Source organism: Musa acuminata, chromosome BXJ1-8 (genome assembly GCF_036884655.1).
Source record: "Musa acuminata AAA Group cultivar baxijiao chromosome BXJ1-8, Cavendish_Baxijiao_AAA, whole genome shotgun sequence".
Classification (NCBI taxonomy): Eukaryota; Viridiplantae; Streptophyta; class Magnoliopsida; order Zingiberales; family Musaceae; genus Musa; species Musa acuminata.
The window spans coordinates 3314758-3333662 of NC_088334.1; the positions used below are offsets into that span (position 1 = coordinate 3314758).

Below are 18905 nucleotides of genomic sequence, written 5' to 3' on the forward strand. Positions count from 1 at the left end.
AATTATTTATTTTTGTTATCATATTCACTTATATATATATATGACTGAATGTAATTATAAGATTATCTTGATAAAACAAGTTGCAATGATCATTTTGGATTGCATTATGAAATGTCAACAATATTGTGGCATAAAAAAGGAAGCATAATATCGTTAGCATATAATCACTATGATTAACATTGATAATCAAACTTAATGTGATATTATATTTATTTAATTTATTGATCTATTTTATAAAATTTATGCATATATATATAATATTTTTAAAGTTTTAAAATATAATTAAATAATATTATTTTAAAATAAACTTTTATTTTTATTTATTATTATTTTATTTTTATTTATAAATCTTACTAGTTAATGGGCCAAGTGAAAGAATATTATATTATGTAACTCTATTTTAGTAAATAAGGTATATTATAGATATGATTACGATCAATCAATAAAAAATAAATAATTATAATAAGTTTCAATTAAGATAATCTTGATGGGAGGGATTATCCTAATTATTTATGTTAAATCATCTTCTCTCACCTATAAATAGATAGGATTTTCTAGAAATGAAGTATGGATTCATGAATATGTGACATCACTGAGAGATTACAAATTTTCTCTTATCTTTTTTTAATCAACTAGTCATTTAGATATTATAAATATTTTATTGTCTCTCTATCAATTTCCCTCATGGATCGACATCGTGGTAGCTTACGGGTCCGACGACGACGATGCACCTATAGACAAAAATTTTCTGAATAGCATAAAAAAAGGTACGCATATATTTGATTTATCGTTATTTTATTTTATTTTTTAACTTTAAAATTTTTAGATAATAATAAGAATTTTATACCGAATTGTTCACGGGTCGAACCGGTTCAATTGGACCGAATTCACTTGTCAAAAATGGCGGGTTGAGCCGGTTCAATTGTGCCGATTGAAAACAAGAAACTTACATACGAATCTTATGTCCTCCGTTTCTGTTTATTGTACTGCTCAGACACTGTAACATGGATTCTTCTTCGAAGACCGTCTTTGAGATCTCGTTTTTCTTGCCTCTCTTCTTCGAGGACAGATCACAGCACGGAAAGCCATAGGTTAATTTCCAATCTCTTTGTCCTTGCATGTGTGATCGATCCTTGGAGCAGCGTAGGAAACTACACCGATACTGCCATGAAGGTATATAGTTCTATAGTGTTATATATATATATATATATATATATATATATATATATATATATACACACACACTTTGGTGATAGTGGCAATAAAAAACACTGATTTTTAGGGATATAGTTTTGATAATTTTAATATTCTGACAATATTATATTTACGTCTCTCTTTGATGAAGTCTGAACTCCCCCTCCTCTGCATATATATACGTCACCTGACTGCTCCAATGGAGACGCGGGTAAGGTGAGAACGAAGCAAGCGATGGCAGCCCTCACCAAGCCCAACGGCACCGCTTCGCCCCTCGAGAACGGCCATGGCTCCAAGCATGAAGGCGTCATGGCCTCCCCGCCGTCGATCTCCATCGCCTGCACGCCAACCCACGAGGTGAGCCGGCCGCCACACGGCAACGGCGCCGCCCGTTCCTTCGTCTCTCGTGCGCGTCCCCCCACGGACTCGCTGCCGCTCCAAGGCAGGGTGGCCATCGTCACCGGAGGCTCCGGCGGCATCGGAAGCGTCGTCACCGCCCACCTCGCCTCCCTCGGCGCCAAGGTGGTCATAGGCTACATCGGCGATCCCACCCCGGCCAACCGCTTGGTCTCGGAGATCAACTCGGCGTGCACCGAGCCCGGCCCGCGGGCCGTCGCGGTGGAGTCGGACGTAACAGACGAGGCACAAGTGAAGCTACTGTTCGACCGGGCGCACCTCGCGTTCGGCCCACTGATCCACATCGTCGTCGCCGCCGCCGGGGTGCAAGACCCCAGTTACCCGCCGCTGGCCGCGACGACCTTGGCGCGGTGGGAGTGGGTGTTCGGCACCAACGCCAAGGGCACGTTCCTTTGCTGCCGGGAGGCGGCCAACCGGGTGGTGCGCGGCGGCGGGGGACGGATCATCACGATGTCGTCGTCGACGGTGGGATCGCTGAGGCCGGGCTACAGCACGTACTCGGCCAGTAAGGGCGCCATCGAGGTGATGACGAGGGTCCTGGCGAAGGAGCTGAGGGGGACGAGGATCACGGTGAACGGGGTGGCGCCGGGGCCGATCGCCACGGCGTTGTTCTACCGCGGGAAGTCAGACGAGCGGATCGAGGCGATCGAGGCGGAGAGCCCGCTGGGGCGGCTGGGCCAGCCGGAGGACGTGGCCCCCGTGGTGGGGTTCTTGGCGAGCGATGCCGGGGAGTGGATCAACGGTCAGATCATTCGGATCAACGGTGGATATGTGTAGCACTATACTGCTGCAACTTACTTCTCTTTCCTTCGTCTCCGCCGTGAGAGAACGCTCAAGCTGCTACTAAATCCATAAGGATGGATATGTCACGTAACAAAACACTGCTCTGAACTGAAGTGTTGCTATAATAATAAAATTGAGTTGTAAAGGTTCCATAAAGAAGGATTTTGATTGCTGATAATAAAGAACTTACTATGAAAGCACTTTAATTGAGGCCAATAAATTGGTGGCATGGAGATGATTAGGATGTATCCAGACAATAATAATAACACTCAGTAAATAATATTCGTTCATTTTAAGCTTAAATGGCATGAAGGAATTTGAGCCTTCCAATTTAGTTCGGTCAGATTCTAATTAAAATATACATATATGGGGGGCACTTTATATAATAATGTTTGCTTTCTAATTGTCTAATAGAATATTTTTTGAAATATATTACTTACGCTATAATACATTAATTAATTCGAATATCTAAATGGAGATAAATATTATTCTAATTTATGTATATTTAATAGTGACTTTATATGTCATTTTCTTACTCATTGCACTTTATTTGTGCATGTTGAAATACCAATCATTATTACTTGCATAAAAAAATAATTAGAGGATACTTTGAATGTCATGAAAGATGAATGCATTTGATGTAGGGATGTTTTAACACACGTAAAACGCTTTAAAATTTTTTAAAAGGATATAATGTGTAAGTAAAGTTATAACACATCAAACATTTTAATATTTTTGTTTTAGATGAATACGTTATGTATCTTTGATTATCAATCTATCATGATCGAAGAGAGAGTTTTTTTTTTTTCTTTTCGTGTGGCCTCGACTCTATTCTAACACCAATATAATACGATTAATTTTGACTGTTAATCTTGATGAATTACAAAAGACCACTCTCGGGATATATTTGACAAATATTTAATTATTCAAATTTAATTTAATAGGTTCAGAATGAGATAAAAGAAATTACTTTAATATAGTGTTTCCTTAAAAGATCTATGGTTTTATTTTCTATCATTCCAAACATCGGTCATCTTTTTTTTTCTTTTTAATTAATGAATCGATTTATAACACACAAATCTATTAGTTAATCTTTTTATTTGAAATCATTTTGAATAACACTAAAATATTTGAGTTTAATATAGCCAACGTGGCTGTCATCCACACTCTACATGGAGAAGGAGGGCACAAAGAGACTTAGGTGGGACCCGACCAACGCACCGGAGAAGGGCGCGAGACGCGTTGCCAAAATAATTCAAATCCAAAGGCTACTCTTTCCCTCCCATCGCCAAATCCACACACATCCCTCAGGTATATAAACCCCCCCTCGAAGCCCTAAAAATCTCCCATCTTGTTCCTGTCTGAGCCCCTTCCGCCCCGCTCTCCTTACCTTAGCTTCTTAGCTGCTGCTCCTACGAGAACAAGCGGGATTGCGACGAAGGGCATCTAATCTACTGTCTTTTGAACTCAGGTTAGTCTTTTCGATTTCCCCCCTTTCGTGATACTCAACGAGGGTTGATCTTGAGATGTTTCTTCCGAATCCAGTGAAAGATGGAAATGGCCCTTTGTTTTCCCTCATCGTTCGTGTGATCTCTGCTCCCGAGAGCGTCTTTTGTGTTTCTGGTGGAAGTTATCTTTGACCTTCTTCTTTCTTGGGAAACTGGTGCGTTTCGTTTGCCCTAATTGTGTCAGGATTTGGACTGTCATGTCCTAATCCCTGGACCTGATGCATTAATCTCTAATCAAGCAAAGTTCCTCCTTTTTGCCTTTTATCGTTAGTAATCGGTGGATGTGTTCTAGTTTGGCTTGATTTCTTCGGCAGCGATCCTCACGTTATGGGTAGGAGTCTTAGCCCGGTGCTCCGGCAGGAGCTGGCGAACCTCGACAAGGACGCTGACAGCCGCAGATCCGCCATGAAAGCTCTGAAATCTTATGCCAAGGACTTGGACTCCAAAGCCATCCCACGCTTCCTCGCCGAGGTGTCCGACACCAACGGGGCTTTCGGTATGCCCGCGGGCGAGTGCACCATCTCCCTTTACGAGGTCCTGGCTAGAGTCCACGGCCGCAGCATCGTGCCGCAGATCGACAACATCATGTCCACCATCATGTGCACCTTGTCCTCCAGCGGAGGATCCTTTCCCCTCCACCAGGCCTGCTCCAAAGTCGTCCCCGCGATCGCTCGATACGGGATCGATCCGTCGACCCCGGACGAGGAGAAGACGAGGATAATTTGCTCCCTCTGTAAGCCTCTTTCCGACGCGCTGATGGGCTCGCAAGAGGGCGCCGCCTCCGGGGCCGCTTTCTGCCTCAAGGCCCTCGTGGATTCGGGCAATTGGAGGTTTGCTTCGGACGAGATGGTGAACGAGGTGTGCTTGAAGGTCGCAGGGGCCATGGAAGAGAAGGTGACCCAAACCAACGCTCATATGGGCCTGGTCATGTCGTTGGTGAAGCACAATGGTGTCATAGCCGAGGCCTACTCGAGGTCTCTCGTGCGATCTGGCCTGCAGATTTTGGCGACCGGTGCCACGGAGAGCAACTCCCAGAAACGCTTCTCGGCCATTCAGATGATTAACTTCCTGATGAAGTGCGTCGATCCGAGAAGCATCTCTTCGGAGGTCTTCAAGATAGTCGATGCCATGGAGAAATGCCATGCTGACGACAAGATGCCATTCGTAAGGGGCGCAGCGTTCGAGGCGCTGCAGACCGCGAAGCCTCTGGCGGCACAGGAAGGCTCGAGGCACGAACTCGGTGCGAGCCCGGTGGTGAACTCGAGCTTCCGCAGGAGGAACGAGAAGAGTCCTTGGCGAAGCGGCTCCCCCGTCCAGTTCTGCTCGCCGGAGTCGCAGACCCTCGACTCGTACATCAAGAAAGATGCATTCGTCGAATCGCCCGCCTCGGTCTCCCAGCCTTCGTGCGACTTCGAGCGTGGCCGGCGCACCAGCAGGAGACTGTGGAACCATGACGGCTGCCCGGTGGATGTATCCTTGAAGGATGGCTTGTGTCTGAGAGCTTGCTCTGGCAGCGACGGCAAACACATCGACTTCAAGCTGAACGATCCCAACAAGGAGCGGGCAGAAGGCTTCTGTGGGTTCACGCAGGACAGTGAGACCGCCATGGCAGCAGATGCCTTAGCAAGCCCTCAGGTACAAGCTCAAACGCTTCAGTGTTCTGCCGCAGTATTGCGTCAAACTTGATCTTCGTTTCGGTGTCACAGAAATCCATACCGCACCCGGCGATCGATGATGTCAGAATACAGACTACTCCGGGAAAGCCGATTCGATCCCTTCAGAGTGGAGCTTTTAGCAGCGAAAGCCAATCTCAGAAAGTGAACTCGGAGAGTGTGGGGACTGCTGGAAAGCTGAACGATCTCAAGGATGATGAGCAAGAAGAGCGAGATGGTGTGGAATCGGTTTCATCTACTGATGATGTCCCTGAAAGCGGCATTAGCGAGGAGTTGCATGGAACAACAGATCACGAAGTCAAGAACGCAGTACCACCGTTAAAGAGCAGGAAGAGGATCGGGTATGGCACAGCTGCACTGGGTTTTCTCTGGGCTGCATCAGCTGTGCTGCTTGCCATAACCTTTTCATCGATGGAGGCTGCTAACGATGAGCTTGGGCTGGGTCTGGTTCCTACTTGATCTTTGCACCTTGTTCTTTCTTGTCATCCTACTACAGTTTTGTACGCTTAATTCAGTGAGTATGCATCGTAGACTGGCTAGTGCAGTGATGCCTGGGGTGTCAGTGAGCAAACTGCAACCATGAAGTCATCATAGTTTTTGTTAGAGACAATATGAATATTAAGATCATGGTTCGTAAGCTGGAGAGTGAATTCACTAGATAAGCAACTCGAGAGCATCAGCTTAGCGAACAGCCACAGTTACATGTGCTATGACTGCACTGCATGGTTAAGTGGATGAAATTTGAATTAGTCCACCTTGTTTCTGAACTAAGATTCATCTTGGTAGACACTAAATTAGGAGTTCAACATCATAAGCTTAATCCAAAGTGCGGTTTGCTCCATTTTGTCATAGTCAAAATCTTTTTAAGCTGCAAAATTGCTACTAATGACACTCTCACTCAACCTATAGAAAAAGTTAATCCTCATCCATGCCTGCTGGTGCATCTCTCCTTGGGCCACCTGCTGGTTTTGCCATTATTATCTGCCAAACCAAGCACACTGAAATGATGAGAAGAGCATTATACCCAAATATAATGTTGAACATTGAAACTTCATTGTTGGTCAAGATGGAGGATCTGATGGGAAGAGGATGACTTACTTGGTCGACCCGGAGAACGGTACAAGCAGAATCAGCAGCATATTTGAGGGCAAAGAACCTGTCAAGAGGACAAATTAACACATTTGCATCATACTATCATAATACAGCAATTAAAAAATTATAAACATAAGTATACATGTGAGAAATTATTGGAATCTGCTTAACAGTTGAAAGTAACTTTAAACTTTCTACATACATTAAATTAGCTAACAAAAATAACTACAATAACAGTAAGCTAACTAGGATTATCTTTCGAAGCGAGGCTCACTTGGTAAGATAGAGGTCCCAGACATTCATGGCTGAAACATCCTTGCAGACACCTTCTTCCAAGTCAATACCAACTTTGATATTTCCAGCAGCATGTTCAGCATACAAGGAAGAAATAATCTCCATAGCATTAAGCCCTGCATTTTCAGCTAATGTTCTAGGTACCATTTCGAAGCTTTCGCCGAATTTTGCAATTGCATACTGATCCAACCTGCAAAAGAAGCTTGAAGGTGTTAACGAAAGGGTACCGCCTCCACAGTTGCTAACTTACATCTAGAAGTGGTCAACCACTTGCAACTGACATTTTAATAGAAAAATGCTTTTCGAGAGAACATAACATCTTGCTTGAAAATTTAGGTAAAACTTGTGGATAATATAAAAGGAAGTACGAAGTTTTAAGATGATGACTACACCCTGACAAGATTAAAAGTTTAGAACCACAACCACACAATACAAGGGGATGACTTGACTTGACAAATGGGTAAGTGGATCCAAAGACATTTTATTTGGAAATGTCGTGAAGACTTCAATATGAAACACAAACTTTGAAAATCATTTTATTTGGTATAGATTTCCTATGTAAAGTTACACCAAAAAGTAAATAAAACCTAGTATCTTAGGCAACAAAATACATAGAGAGAATAATTGTTTCCAGGAGCACAAAGAAAAACCTTATAGTTCCAAAAAAGTATCAGAGGTTCTCAAGGGAATATATTCTATTGATGTCTTTCGGCACAGTTAATTAAACCAGAACATAAACAAACAATACCCTGTTTCTTTTAAGGAGAACTCCTTCAATTTTCTTGCTAACTCAATTTCAGTTGCAGCAGCCCCAGGAACAATACGACTATCTCTGCACATTGCCTGATCCATGGGAAAGAATATATTAAAAAGGAAAGACAGACTACAGCAAGCACAAATTACATGCAATTTTGCAAATATGATCACATAAGATCACAGTCAAATCCTACACTTTGAACAATATAACGAACCTAACCCCAATGAAAAAAACTATAATCCTTGCAAAAGGCTTACCTTGTACGTATTAACACCATCATCAACGGCCCTTTCAAGGTCATCTAGAATACTGTCAGTACTGCCCCGTAAAACAACTGTAGAAACTGAATTTCCACCACCTTCATTTTTCACAATAGTTACCTGTCAAAAAGATAATAAAGTGCTAGATCAGATAGCTGGATAAACAAGAAAGCATAAATAACACTACTAGCAGCTACTATACCCGAACACCACCAACTTCCTCCACTGAAATGGAATCTGCGTATCCAAGTTCATCTGAATTTGGTTGGCTCAGTTTCAGCTGAATGAATAATTAAACACAAGTTATCAACTACGATAGTACACACCATTAAGACATGAAGAAAATGTAATGTAACAACAAACTTACAAGAGCTACAGCACCAGTTGTACGGCAAAATCTCCGCAATTCAAACTTGGAGCTGATTTTTAGAACCATGAGTCTGCGAAATAATCAAGTTAAAGATATTCTCCTTTATGAATAAGCTGCTTCATTTGTCGGTATTAAAATTTTTCCTTGCCTAGCTCAGCCATCTCCTATGTTCATTACATCTTAGAATTGTACAATGTATGTTAATGCATAATTTAGGTCATTCTGATAGCCCTTATGAAATTGTTACCTTGCAATATTATAATCACGTCTATTGAAAGCTTAGGTCAAATTTCTTTCACCAAAAAGGTTATGACATATACTTTACAATGACTATGATGTAATGTTTGATGCAAATACGAAAAGTCCCAATAGTATTTACTCATCAAAAACCACCACATGCCCATCAATTAATTCATGATTGAGAAACCTACCAAAGTCTAAGTGAATATAAACAAATGCTAAACCCTAGATATCAGGTGCTCTTACCATATTTGTCCTGAGAGAGAGAGAGAGAGAGAGAGAGAGAGAGAGAGAGAGTTATTGCCCCGAAAAAAAAACTATTCTTTAACCTACAAAATAATGGACCTATCTCGGTAAGCATGAAAAACGTGAAAGGCAGTACACACACAGTACAGGTTGCATCTGAAGAAACATTGAAGATAACGTATGGTAAGAGAAAAGTGAAATAGACATTAAAAAAGAATATATTTTGAAAACACGATGCAAAAACAACAGCAAATCCAGAAAAAAGCATAATTAATGAAAAAGGAAAGAGACAAAGACCAAACAGAAAATGGATGCTATTGTTTCGGCAGAAGAAAATGTACTTATAACGCTCGCAGAAATGTAATGCCATGTCTCCAACAGCAGCTCCGCTCACAACCACCTTGGCACCAGAGTCAGCAACAGCTTTGATAAGCTCCTCAACTTTGGATTCTTCGGTTTTTGCATAATTCTCAAGCTTCAAAATCGTGAGAAACATCAGTCAAAATAAGATCATTTCTTGGCCATTACCATCAAACAGCTGTCTCCCTAACTAAATTGAAGCTAGCTGATATAGTCAGCAAATAGCACTTGGACTTTCACAATTAATAGGTATATGCAGTGAAAAATACATCATATTAAAATATGTAGATGCATGTACCTGCTCTGCACTTTGAATTAGAACTGTTCCTTTAGTTTCTGTAGCAGATGTATCAACACCACCAGCAAACACCACAATCTAGCAAAGGATCAGAACCATCATAAAAGCAAACAAAACAATAACCTAGAAAAGTTTACTAAGCAGTCTGAACATTAAAATAATGTTAATTAAAATAATTCTTTTTTTCTTGAAAACGAAAGCAGCCAGAAAGAATAAGCAGCTTATTTTCTATCATCCTAATCAAATAGATATCTTCTTGCTGAAGCTAAATTTGATCTCAAGAATGCCCACCTCATACATAATACACTATTTATCCTGGTCCAGAGCGGAAAAGGGAGCACACCACCAAAGTTTATTTATTTGTTATTTGTTATTTTGTTTTTAAGTTATCCTGGACGGTATGGCATAGCGGTACCCTACCAGTTTGATATTTTAACGAAATGAGCATCAGACAAGTATTTAAATTCAGAATTTAGATTTCACAGTATACATAATGATGCAAGGTAGTGAAATCCTTATGTTCATGCAAAATATTCATCACTGAAAATTAATGGATGATGATTATACTATTTGGGGGAAAGAATCTTTGATGTCCGTAGTTCAAAATCAATTTCAGCATACTGTAACATTGCAATCAAAAGTAGAAGAAATTACTCAGATGAAGAAATGCTATTAGATCTCAATCATCCGATCAGCTAAAAAATGCAGAAGAATACAGTAGTATGGAGACTTGGTAAGAACACATACAAGAGATACATATATGATATATCCAGTTTTTCAGGAATCATTCTGCCTGTACAAATGTGTCAGACAAATATCACTAGTGGAATTCATATTACTATGACAAACACTTCCTGTTTATAAAACACACTTTTTTTTTAAAGATTGATGGAATATTATGCTCTTAAAAGATAAAGGATCCAATTGTTTCATCATCAATTTTGCATATTTTGCTTTCTTCTTGACCAATCTGACCATGGATTTTGCACTTACACATATAAACCAGGTTCTTGTTTACATGTGCACACAAAACTGCCAAAAAACAGATATTTTTAGACAGATTGATATAAACATGGGTTCTAACTGGACTTGCTTAAAACACAACTGGCATGTAACACTTGATGCAACTACCAAGAAAGGATGCCATGTTCCATCAAGTATCAAACAGAAGTGGATCAGCAAATGGACCATATTTGCATTAAAAGTAAGCATACAGTACCTTCGCCTTCTCGACTCGTTTTATAGTCCCAATGGCATCATTCTTCAATACCATACCATGAACAACAGTAGAGTTGTGCAAACCACCTCCAAGTAGTTTTGCAACTCGAACATTGTCCACATTGAAGTTTGCTGGGTTTTTTGGGCACACTTGGATGCATGCCTGACATGTGATGGCAACCCATACATGTCAAAGATGTCAATACCAATAAGATAGCAGGGTTGGAAACAAACTGAGATACTCACATCAGCAATGATAGGGCACAGAAGTTGTTCTAGCCCAAACTGCTTGCTAGCAACTGCAGCCTTCATCCGGGAAACAACTTCTTCTTTGCTTCTAACATCCATTGTTTCAGATCCTTTCTCTACCAGCTCATCTAGAATTTCAATTGTCTGAAAATATGAAAAAGCTTAATCACGGCCACTGATTATTTCACTACGGAAAGAACCTTGTTAACATAAAGGAACAGTAAAAAAAACTCAATGATAACCCTCGAGAGAACCTTGTTGATAGCTTTAGTATAACCACTGATGATTTCGCTCGGATGCAGACCCATCCTGATTAGCTCTTCTGCATTTTGCAAAAGTTCACCAGCAAATGAAATGGTAAGGTTAGCCCCATCACCGATTTCTTCCTGTTGGGCCTTCCCTGCCAACGTCAAAATCTTTGCAGCAGGATGTTGAACCTCAAGCTCATTGACGATTGTGGCAGCATCATTTGTCACAAAAAGCTTGTCCAAATGGTTGATGACCATCTTGTTCATACCTAAAAGAATTTAGAAAAAATTATCAACTGAACATATGAATCTAAATCCTAACACTCTGGAACATTAGAGAAAAAAAGGATAAGGATGAACCTTGGTTTTTAGTTGGAAGAATTCAATGCAATTAATGAATTCTCCGCCAAGTAATATTTAAGAAATAAAATGTTCAAACACTAACAACGACTCATCATGTTCCTTCTCTAACCTACATAGCAACCACGGACAATGAGGTAAGTTTCCTGTAAACTTAGATACTAATGTGGTCTCTGATAAGTTCCATAGGATGGGTCTCTGTTTCCAAACTACTAGTTTGGAATTTACCAGACACAAATATTCTTCGACCTACTTAATATACCCAGCACTTACACAAACGCTGATCTACCATACCCAACAAAATAACTCCTACATGCAGCAAAGCATTCAAAGGAAACAAAAATCTCTAATATGTAGTCAATTTGTTTTATCTCTGCAAAGCATTGTTTCATCTACCGGAATCGTATAACATATAACAAGATCCGGCGACCGATAAGTCTCTACGTAAGGAATTCTACGAAAGGTCAAGCCCGCATCAAATAAAATCTATCTTTTCCCTGTTTGAAGCGAGATTAAGTGCGGAAGTGCACACCGTTGGGCCCGAGGGAGGTGCGGGTGATGACGGACAGCTGCTTGCAGGCGTCGATGTTCTTGAGAACGGCCTCGTCGAGCCCCGAGAGGTGCTTGTGCCCTTCCTTGAGCATCGCCTGGATCCCGTACCCGGGCAGCCCGAACGCCATACCGCCCTTGTTCTAGAGACACCGGGAGCAACGAAAAGGAAGGGCGAAACCCCAGAAACAGGCAACGCGATCGGCTGCGGAAGCCGTAGGAAAACCCTAGAGTTCTTGGAACCGAGCGCTCTCTCCCTTCCCTCACTCGCTTGCTGCTGCGTCTGCACGCGTGCCGTGAAGGGTTTGGGGTTTGGGGTAGACAACGAAGAAAAGGCGAGGGGCCAACGGTGAATTCGTTTATCACGTGCGATTCACACGTGAGACCGGAAGGATCTCGAACCCTATCCGGTGGCCGAATCGACGAAGGTCGAACCGAACCGAACCGAACCGAACCGCTCTTGCGAACCCGGCCGGCTTCCGATTCTTTCTATTAATTTTCTTTTCTTTTGGCCTTTTTAGTATTTTTGAGGATACAAATCAGCTTCTACATCAGTGACCTTTTGTTTTAGCTGAGCTCCTATTGGTTAGCCTCCATGGGCCCCGCGAAAGCAATGGCAACAGCCTTAAGATATTACACGTATGCGTATGTTTATTAGTTATTCTTTGGTGATTATCACAATTTTGACGATAATCGGAATAAAATATTATGATACTAATGGAATGAATTGCTTCACATATTTCAGTTGATACTAAATATCACCATAATAATAAAAAAACAAAAACATAACACGTGGTGGCCCACTGGTTAGCAATGGGCCCCTTGCACTTTACCCAACAACCGTTTGCCACATAATTAGCTTCGCCCTTCCACTCGAAGCAAACCGCCCCTCTTCTTTGCCTCCCCAATTATTTTGCTGCAACAGTAAGTAGTCCAGACTCTGTCTCCAGGTGTTTTATGAGCCTTCTACACGTTTTAATTTAAACTGGACCATATAGTATTACCAGGACACGTCATTCTGCTGCTCGTTTAGACTCGAGGAGGTTTCGTCGTTGGATGACGCCTGCGGTACATCGTAAGCTTCCTCGGTGTATATTTATTTTTATTGATCTATGTTTCTGCTCAGGCCGAGCGACGGAGAGAAGAGGGAGGGAAGGAGCGACGGCGAGCGGACCACAAAACCCTAGCACGGCAAGGGAGAGGGCGAGGAGATCGAGGGGGCTTCGGATTAGATCTTGGCGTCGGATCGGGGTTCCGGCGGTGGCGGTGGTGATCGGATGGCGGAGGAGGACGGGCGGAGCGAGAGCAGCAACTACACGTCGGAGGACGAGGGCACCGAGGACTACCGACGGGGCGGGTACCACGCGGTCCGAGTTGGGGATTCCTTCAAGCAGGGCGCCTACATCGTCCAGGCCAAGCTTGGTTGGGGCCACTTTTCCACCGTGTGGCTCGCTTGGGATACTGTCCACTCCGTAAGATCCTCTAAACCCTCATTTCTTTTTTATTCAAACCCCACTTATACTGGGAATCGCTGAGAGAGTCGCTGTAATTTCTCTTAAACCCCCCCAAATCTTGATTGAGAATCTGATATCTGCTTAAAATTTCTCCCCTTGGGAACAAAGGCAGAGCATTGTATTGCTTTAAATTGGAGAAAATATTCATAAAATATAATCTTGCTTCGTACATTGCAGCGGTATGTGGCATTGAAGGTGCAGAAGAGTGCACAGCACTACACGGAGGCCGCAATGGATGAGATAAAGATCTTGAAGCAGATTGCGGAGGGTGATGCTGATGATACTCGTTGTGTGGTCAAGTTGCTTGACCATTTCAAGCATTCAGGGCCGAATGGAAACCATGTGTGTATGGTCTTTGAGTTCCTCGGAGATAACCTTCTCACACTCATCAAGTACACTGACTACCGAGGGATACCTCTCTCCAAGGTGAAGGAGATCTGCCGTTGTGTCCTTATTGGCCTGGACTACCTCCACCGTGACCTGTCTATCATCCACACTGACCTCAAGCCAGAAAACATTCTCCTCAAGTCCAGCATTGACCCAACCAAGGATCCACTTCGTTCTGGTGCTCCTCTCATCCTGTCCACCAACAAAACTGAAGAACCACTGCCAGCGTCCCCAGCTCGGTCCAATGGGGAGCTCACACAAAACCAGAAGAAAAAGATCCGAAGGAAGGCGAGGAATGCAGCTGCTGCTACATCAAGGAGTGCAGCAACCATGGCTGGGGATGCCGATGGCTCGGAAGATAATGGAGACTCGAGAGTGGTAAATGATTGTGGTGGCAGTGGTGAGACGCACAGTGGAGCACCACAGGGCCACAGGAGAGGGATCAGAGCCACGAGAAAGAGGCTGGCAATGGAGGTAGACCTTTGGTGCAAAATTGTTGACTTTGGAAATGCATGTTGGACATATAAGCAGTTCACAAATGATATCCAGACAAGGCAGTACCGATGCCCAGAGGTGATTCTTGGGTCTAAATACTCTACATCTGCCGACATGTGGTCATTTGCCTGCATATGCTTTGAGCTTGCAACAGGAGATGTACTATTTGATCCGCATAGTGGTGATAATTTTGACCGAGATGAGGTAGGTGCCATGGAACTTTCACTTTAAAGGTTTAAAGTTTTGGTTTTTTTTGCTACACAAATAATATACTTGATCTGTCACATTTACTTCAAACAACAATTATGCTACTACCGTTGCTACTTTGAGAATTGTTAGTGCCTAACCACTATCGATAGAATATGACTCCTTTTGGGGTGCTCTACAATGTGAGGAGGAGAATTGACCTCCCAAAGACAAAAGATGGGGATAAAAGAGATAATTTACTACTAAACTACGTAATATCTCTTTCTATACTGAATTAACCAAATATCAAGATATAGCTTCTATGGCTTACAGTCTCACATGTATATATATGAAACTAATATAACAAGACTAATGATTTATGATCAGTTTTCACTTTTTTGCCAATATATTCTATGCTGTATGACCCCATAAAGTATCCCAATCTCAGGCACGGTAGATCATCACAAAAATAAATAGATGAGAAGTAAAAAAGTTGATCTCATTGAATGTGAGTTGAAATCGATCCTCTTCAAGTATCTGATATTTCCTGATTAGACTACTGGCGATTATCCAACCTGACCCAACCTAACATGACAAGAGAAAATTGAACAGTACATTAAACTTGTGTATCATGGGAAATTTCAGAAAATAAATTCTTCAGAAGTCCTTTGTTACTGATCCAATTCCATAAAATTTAATGACTTACGAAGGTTAAATTTAATGACTTACGGAAGCTGGCCCTCTCCTACAACATAACAGGTAGTTTGATAGGTTTAGTATATGACTTCCGTGAAGCAAAAGGAAGTTTTTGTTCTCCAATATTGGTATACTTCCATACTCTTGTAAGAGGAGAAGAAGAATGAAGAATCAGAAATGATTATTAATAGCCTTTGTTTTAGCTCTCATATCTGGAGCCACTAGAAGCATGCTACAGAATTGGTGGCTTGTACTTATGGCTAATTAGTACTTGCCACTCACAGAGGAATGATGATGTGTGTAAAATAGAGAGAGGAAAAGAACGGAAGCACAAGGGTTTCAGAGCATGCTTAAGATTGAACTCAACTTGTAGTTTCATCCACAAACCTGATTCAGTTTTGAACAATCCCTTTAGGACTCTGACCAGTTTGTGTGGAGTGAACATATCTTTATTTGTTTCATGTTGTAAGGCACCTGTAGATCATTTCGTTTGACCTCAAAGTTCAAAGTGGCTAATAGTGCTTCATTATTGCGAACCAGCAAACTTTTTCATGATGCCAGCCAAAGTAATGACTACCACATTTTTTCCAATTCAACAAACTTTAGGCTTTTGTTAATCAGGTACAAGAGATAGTTGTCTTAATGCAACATCTATAACTAGAGCAACTGTATATATTGAGTATCATAAGATTTAGTTCTTAGGATCTACATTGAATTTTAAATTAGGGAACACTCAGCAACCAACTGACTCCTGTTTCTATTTGATGAAGTGCTAATTGAACACAGAAACAAAGCAACTGTGTGTTAGTTGTTGGCATTATATAATATACAAATTAGTATTGAAGATCTGTTTTCACATGATGGGATAAAGTTCAACATAAAGAATAAAAATTGTTTCAAGGTCATGGTGAGTAGACATAAGATGTAAACCAGAAACTGACTTCTCGGCATATTTTAATAACTTCTGCCATCTTCTATATTAGCATTTAGAGTACAGTAGTTAAGAGTGGTTGATTTATAGAAGATTGAAAAGTAAAATAAACTAGAAGAACTATATAACTAGTCGTATAAGTAATATTAGTCAAAAGAAAAAAATTATAGTGGTTAAATTGTTGCAATTGATTATGAAATATAACATTACAATAGATGTTCTGCACTGAAAATCTGCAAATGGACTTCTGCATGATTAAGCCTCCAGACTAGTTTATGCTACATAGCTCTCTAGTGAGGATGCTACTGAGTTAAACCAATCTTGGGCTATTTAACAGGGGAATGAAAAATAGTGGCAAAACCATCTAGTGTAACAGGATGGATTATCATATTAGCTTTTCCTTTGCAGGTACATGTAAAATGAAAAGATACACTCCTTGCATCTTTGTGAACAAATTTCGCTTGCTACACCCTAAGTATTCTGAGCTCTCCTCTTCTAACTTTCCCTGTATGTTTATGATATGATAGACACAATGCTTAAAGTGGATAGATTACTTGGGAGTCCTGAGTGAAGATGTCAACCTATCTTGAAAAATTGCTGCCTGGCTAAGTACACTGCTAAAGATTTCTTACCAGTGAAGATTGCCTTGGGCATCTCTGTATAGTATCCGACATGTTTTTCCTAAACAATTGACAGTCCTTTCAGCATGTAGATTATACATTCATGCCAGCCTTGATATCAACTTCTTTTTGGCTCTGAATCTATATACTCACAGTGCTGAAATGTGTCGTTTAAAAATTATCCTTGTCTAACTTAGAGGTTATATGATGCTTTATTCTCTTTGTGCTGCCATACTGAATACTATTGTGCCTCCAGTTCAAATCACATTCGTAGTATAGCCTACACAATGGAATTTGGTCTTGTGGTAGTAGGTTCTAACTATTAGATTAACTTTTTCTAATTATTATGATACTTACATTTTGTAGGACCATTTGGCACTGATGATGGAGCTTCTTGGGATGATGCCACGTAAGGTAAGCTATCTATACCCCTCTGAAAGGTTGACCTATGAACTTCCTATCAGATTTTGTTACAAAAATAACTTCTTTTTTCAGATTGCCTTGGGTGGTCGATACTCTCGTGAATTTTTCAACAGGTATGGCGATTTAAGGCACATCCGCCGCTTGAGATTTTGGCCCCTAAACAAAGTGCTCATGGAGAAGTATGAATTCAGTGAGCAAGATGCCAATGACATGGCCGATTTTCTTGTTCCCATACTAGACTTCATTCCTGACAAGCGTCCCACAGCCTGCCAATTGCTTCAACACCCATGGATTGATGCAGGGCCACGAACACAGGAGCCAAGTCTATCTGTCTCAAATCAAAACCAATCTTCAAAGCATGGTGATTCAGAGAAACAGAAGGTGGAGAAAGATGAAAGGGAGGCAATGGCAGTAGGACTGGGGAATATCGCCATTGATGTATCTTCCAATTCAGTAAAAGACCCTCAACCTAATAGCAAACCAACGGAAGCAAATGTTACATCTTCTAGATAGCCAGTTCTTGTTCCAGACTACGAGCAAGATAAGGATTTTCATGTGTACATTTGATAACAATATGATTGATTACTCCATCTTGTTTGAGGTGTGCTGCTGATGAGTGTAAAATGGAAACCTTTTAGGTGTTAAAATTCATCGACCATTGCCAGAATGGAATGCCTAAAACACTTTCTACGCTGGAGGAGTGTTGTTATTTTTATTCTTTTCCCCATTGTCTCAAACATTTTTTCCCCTGTAAGAAGCACAACCAACTGTTGAAAATTCTTCAGAAATGTATTTGTTGGAGAGCTTATTTCCCTTGGAAGCTTCTACTTCCGCTCTTTAAATGATAGCTGAGTCCTTTAATTAAATTTTTGTGCTGATGATGTTGTTTATGTGATCTTCACTAGTTTAGTTGACATCTTATACCAAAGGTAAAGAGTGGTTATTTCCAGCTTGTTCTTAGCACGTGTGAACACTATAATATTAATCGAGTTTTGAATTGATATACGTTATGAAAAATCATTGACGATGTCTGGGTCAATCTTACGTGATCCAAACTCGAGGGTGACACCTGTGCTAAGATCGATGCAAAGAAAATTTTTCAATCCGATCCGTTCAAGTTAGTAATTGATGTCTCTTAGTAGGTGTGGTTTTATTTTGAAAAAAGAGTCCTAGCGCTAGGGATTAACTTTTATACATAGTCTTAGAGGGGATAATCTGTAATCGCCCTAATGGACCCTTCTTGGCGTTTTGTCCATGTGGGCGATATGGGGAGATAGCTTCGAATAACCTGCCTTAAACTTTTGTCAATGCAGATAGATGAGTGAAGGGTGATCTAGACCTTTTTTTCCCACGATGCTTCCACGTGGTGTTTATGTGTTGGATGATGATTGGTCAGTAATATATTCTCTATCTTTTGTTACTCTCACTCGAGGAGTGCTTCAAGGCTCTTGTTAAAGGGTTCGGAGTGGGACATTTAATTTATCTGATAGGTCCATTGCCAACCTATCCCTTTGTGGCATCAAAAGAACATGTTGGT

General features: G+C 41.2%; 4 protein-coding genes across 8 annotated transcripts; 3 read left to right on the top strand and 1 right to left on the bottom strand.

Annotated features, from left to right (window-relative positions):
- Positions 1–1382: 1382 nt before the first annotated feature.
- On the top strand, positions 1383–2604 carry LOC103993857 (NADPH-dependent aldehyde reductase-like protein, chloroplastic). Its single transcript, XM_009414067.3, has one exon. The coding sequence runs from the start codon at positions 1429–1431 to the stop codon at positions 2386–2388; it is 960 nt and encodes a 319-aa protein (XP_009412342.3). The 5' UTR covers positions 1383–1428; the 3' UTR covers positions 2389–2604.
- Positions 2605–3747: 1143 nt separating this feature from the next.
- On the top strand, positions 3748–6212 carry LOC135581784 (protein SINE1-like). Of its 5 annotated transcripts, none has more exons than XM_065194810.1 (4): positions 3748–3865; positions 3940–4057; positions 4174–5537; positions 5609–6212. In XM_065194810.1, the coding sequence occupies exons 3-4, from the start codon at positions 4230–4232 to the stop codon at positions 6032–6034; spliced, it is 1734 nt and encodes a 577-aa protein (XP_065050882.1). In that variant the 5' UTR covers positions 3748–3865; positions 3940–4057; positions 4174–4229; the 3' UTR covers positions 6035–6212. The 5 variants fall into 5 exon arrangements, with proteins under 5 accessions (XP_065050882.1, XP_065050881.1, XP_065050880.1 ...); XM_065194809.1 differs by having other exon boundaries at positions 4195–5537; XM_065194808.1 differs by having other exon boundaries at positions 3940–5537.
- Positions 6213–6306: 94 nt separating this feature from the next.
- Positions 6307–12430, bottom strand: LOC103993856 (T-complex protein 1 subunit theta). The gene is made up of 13 exons (XM_009414066.3): positions 12100–12430; positions 11214–11476; positions 10957–11103; positions 10712–10873; positions 9493–9570; positions 9176–9309; positions 8346–8418; positions 8181–8258; positions 7976–8098; positions 7710–7804; positions 6942–7151; positions 6674–6731; positions 6307–6556 (listed from the first exon to the last, which is right to left on the bottom strand). Exons 1-13 carry the CDS (start codon positions 12245–12247, stop codon positions 6491–6493), a joined length of 1635 nt encoding a protein of 544 aa, XP_009412341.2. The 5' UTR covers positions 12248–12430; the 3' UTR covers positions 6307–6490.
- An 803-nt stretch (positions 12431–13233) lies between these two features.
- LOC135680696 (uncharacterized) lies at positions 13234–17958 on the top strand. The gene is made up of 4 exons (XM_065194813.1): positions 13234–13588; positions 13808–14716; positions 17312–17359; positions 17441–17958. The coding sequence occupies exons 1-4, from the start codon at positions 13394–13396 to the stop codon at positions 17879–17881; spliced, it is 1593 nt and encodes a 530-aa protein (XP_065050885.1). The 5' UTR covers positions 13234–13393; the 3' UTR covers positions 17882–17958.
- The last annotated feature ends 947 nt before the right edge of the window (positions 17959–18905 follow it).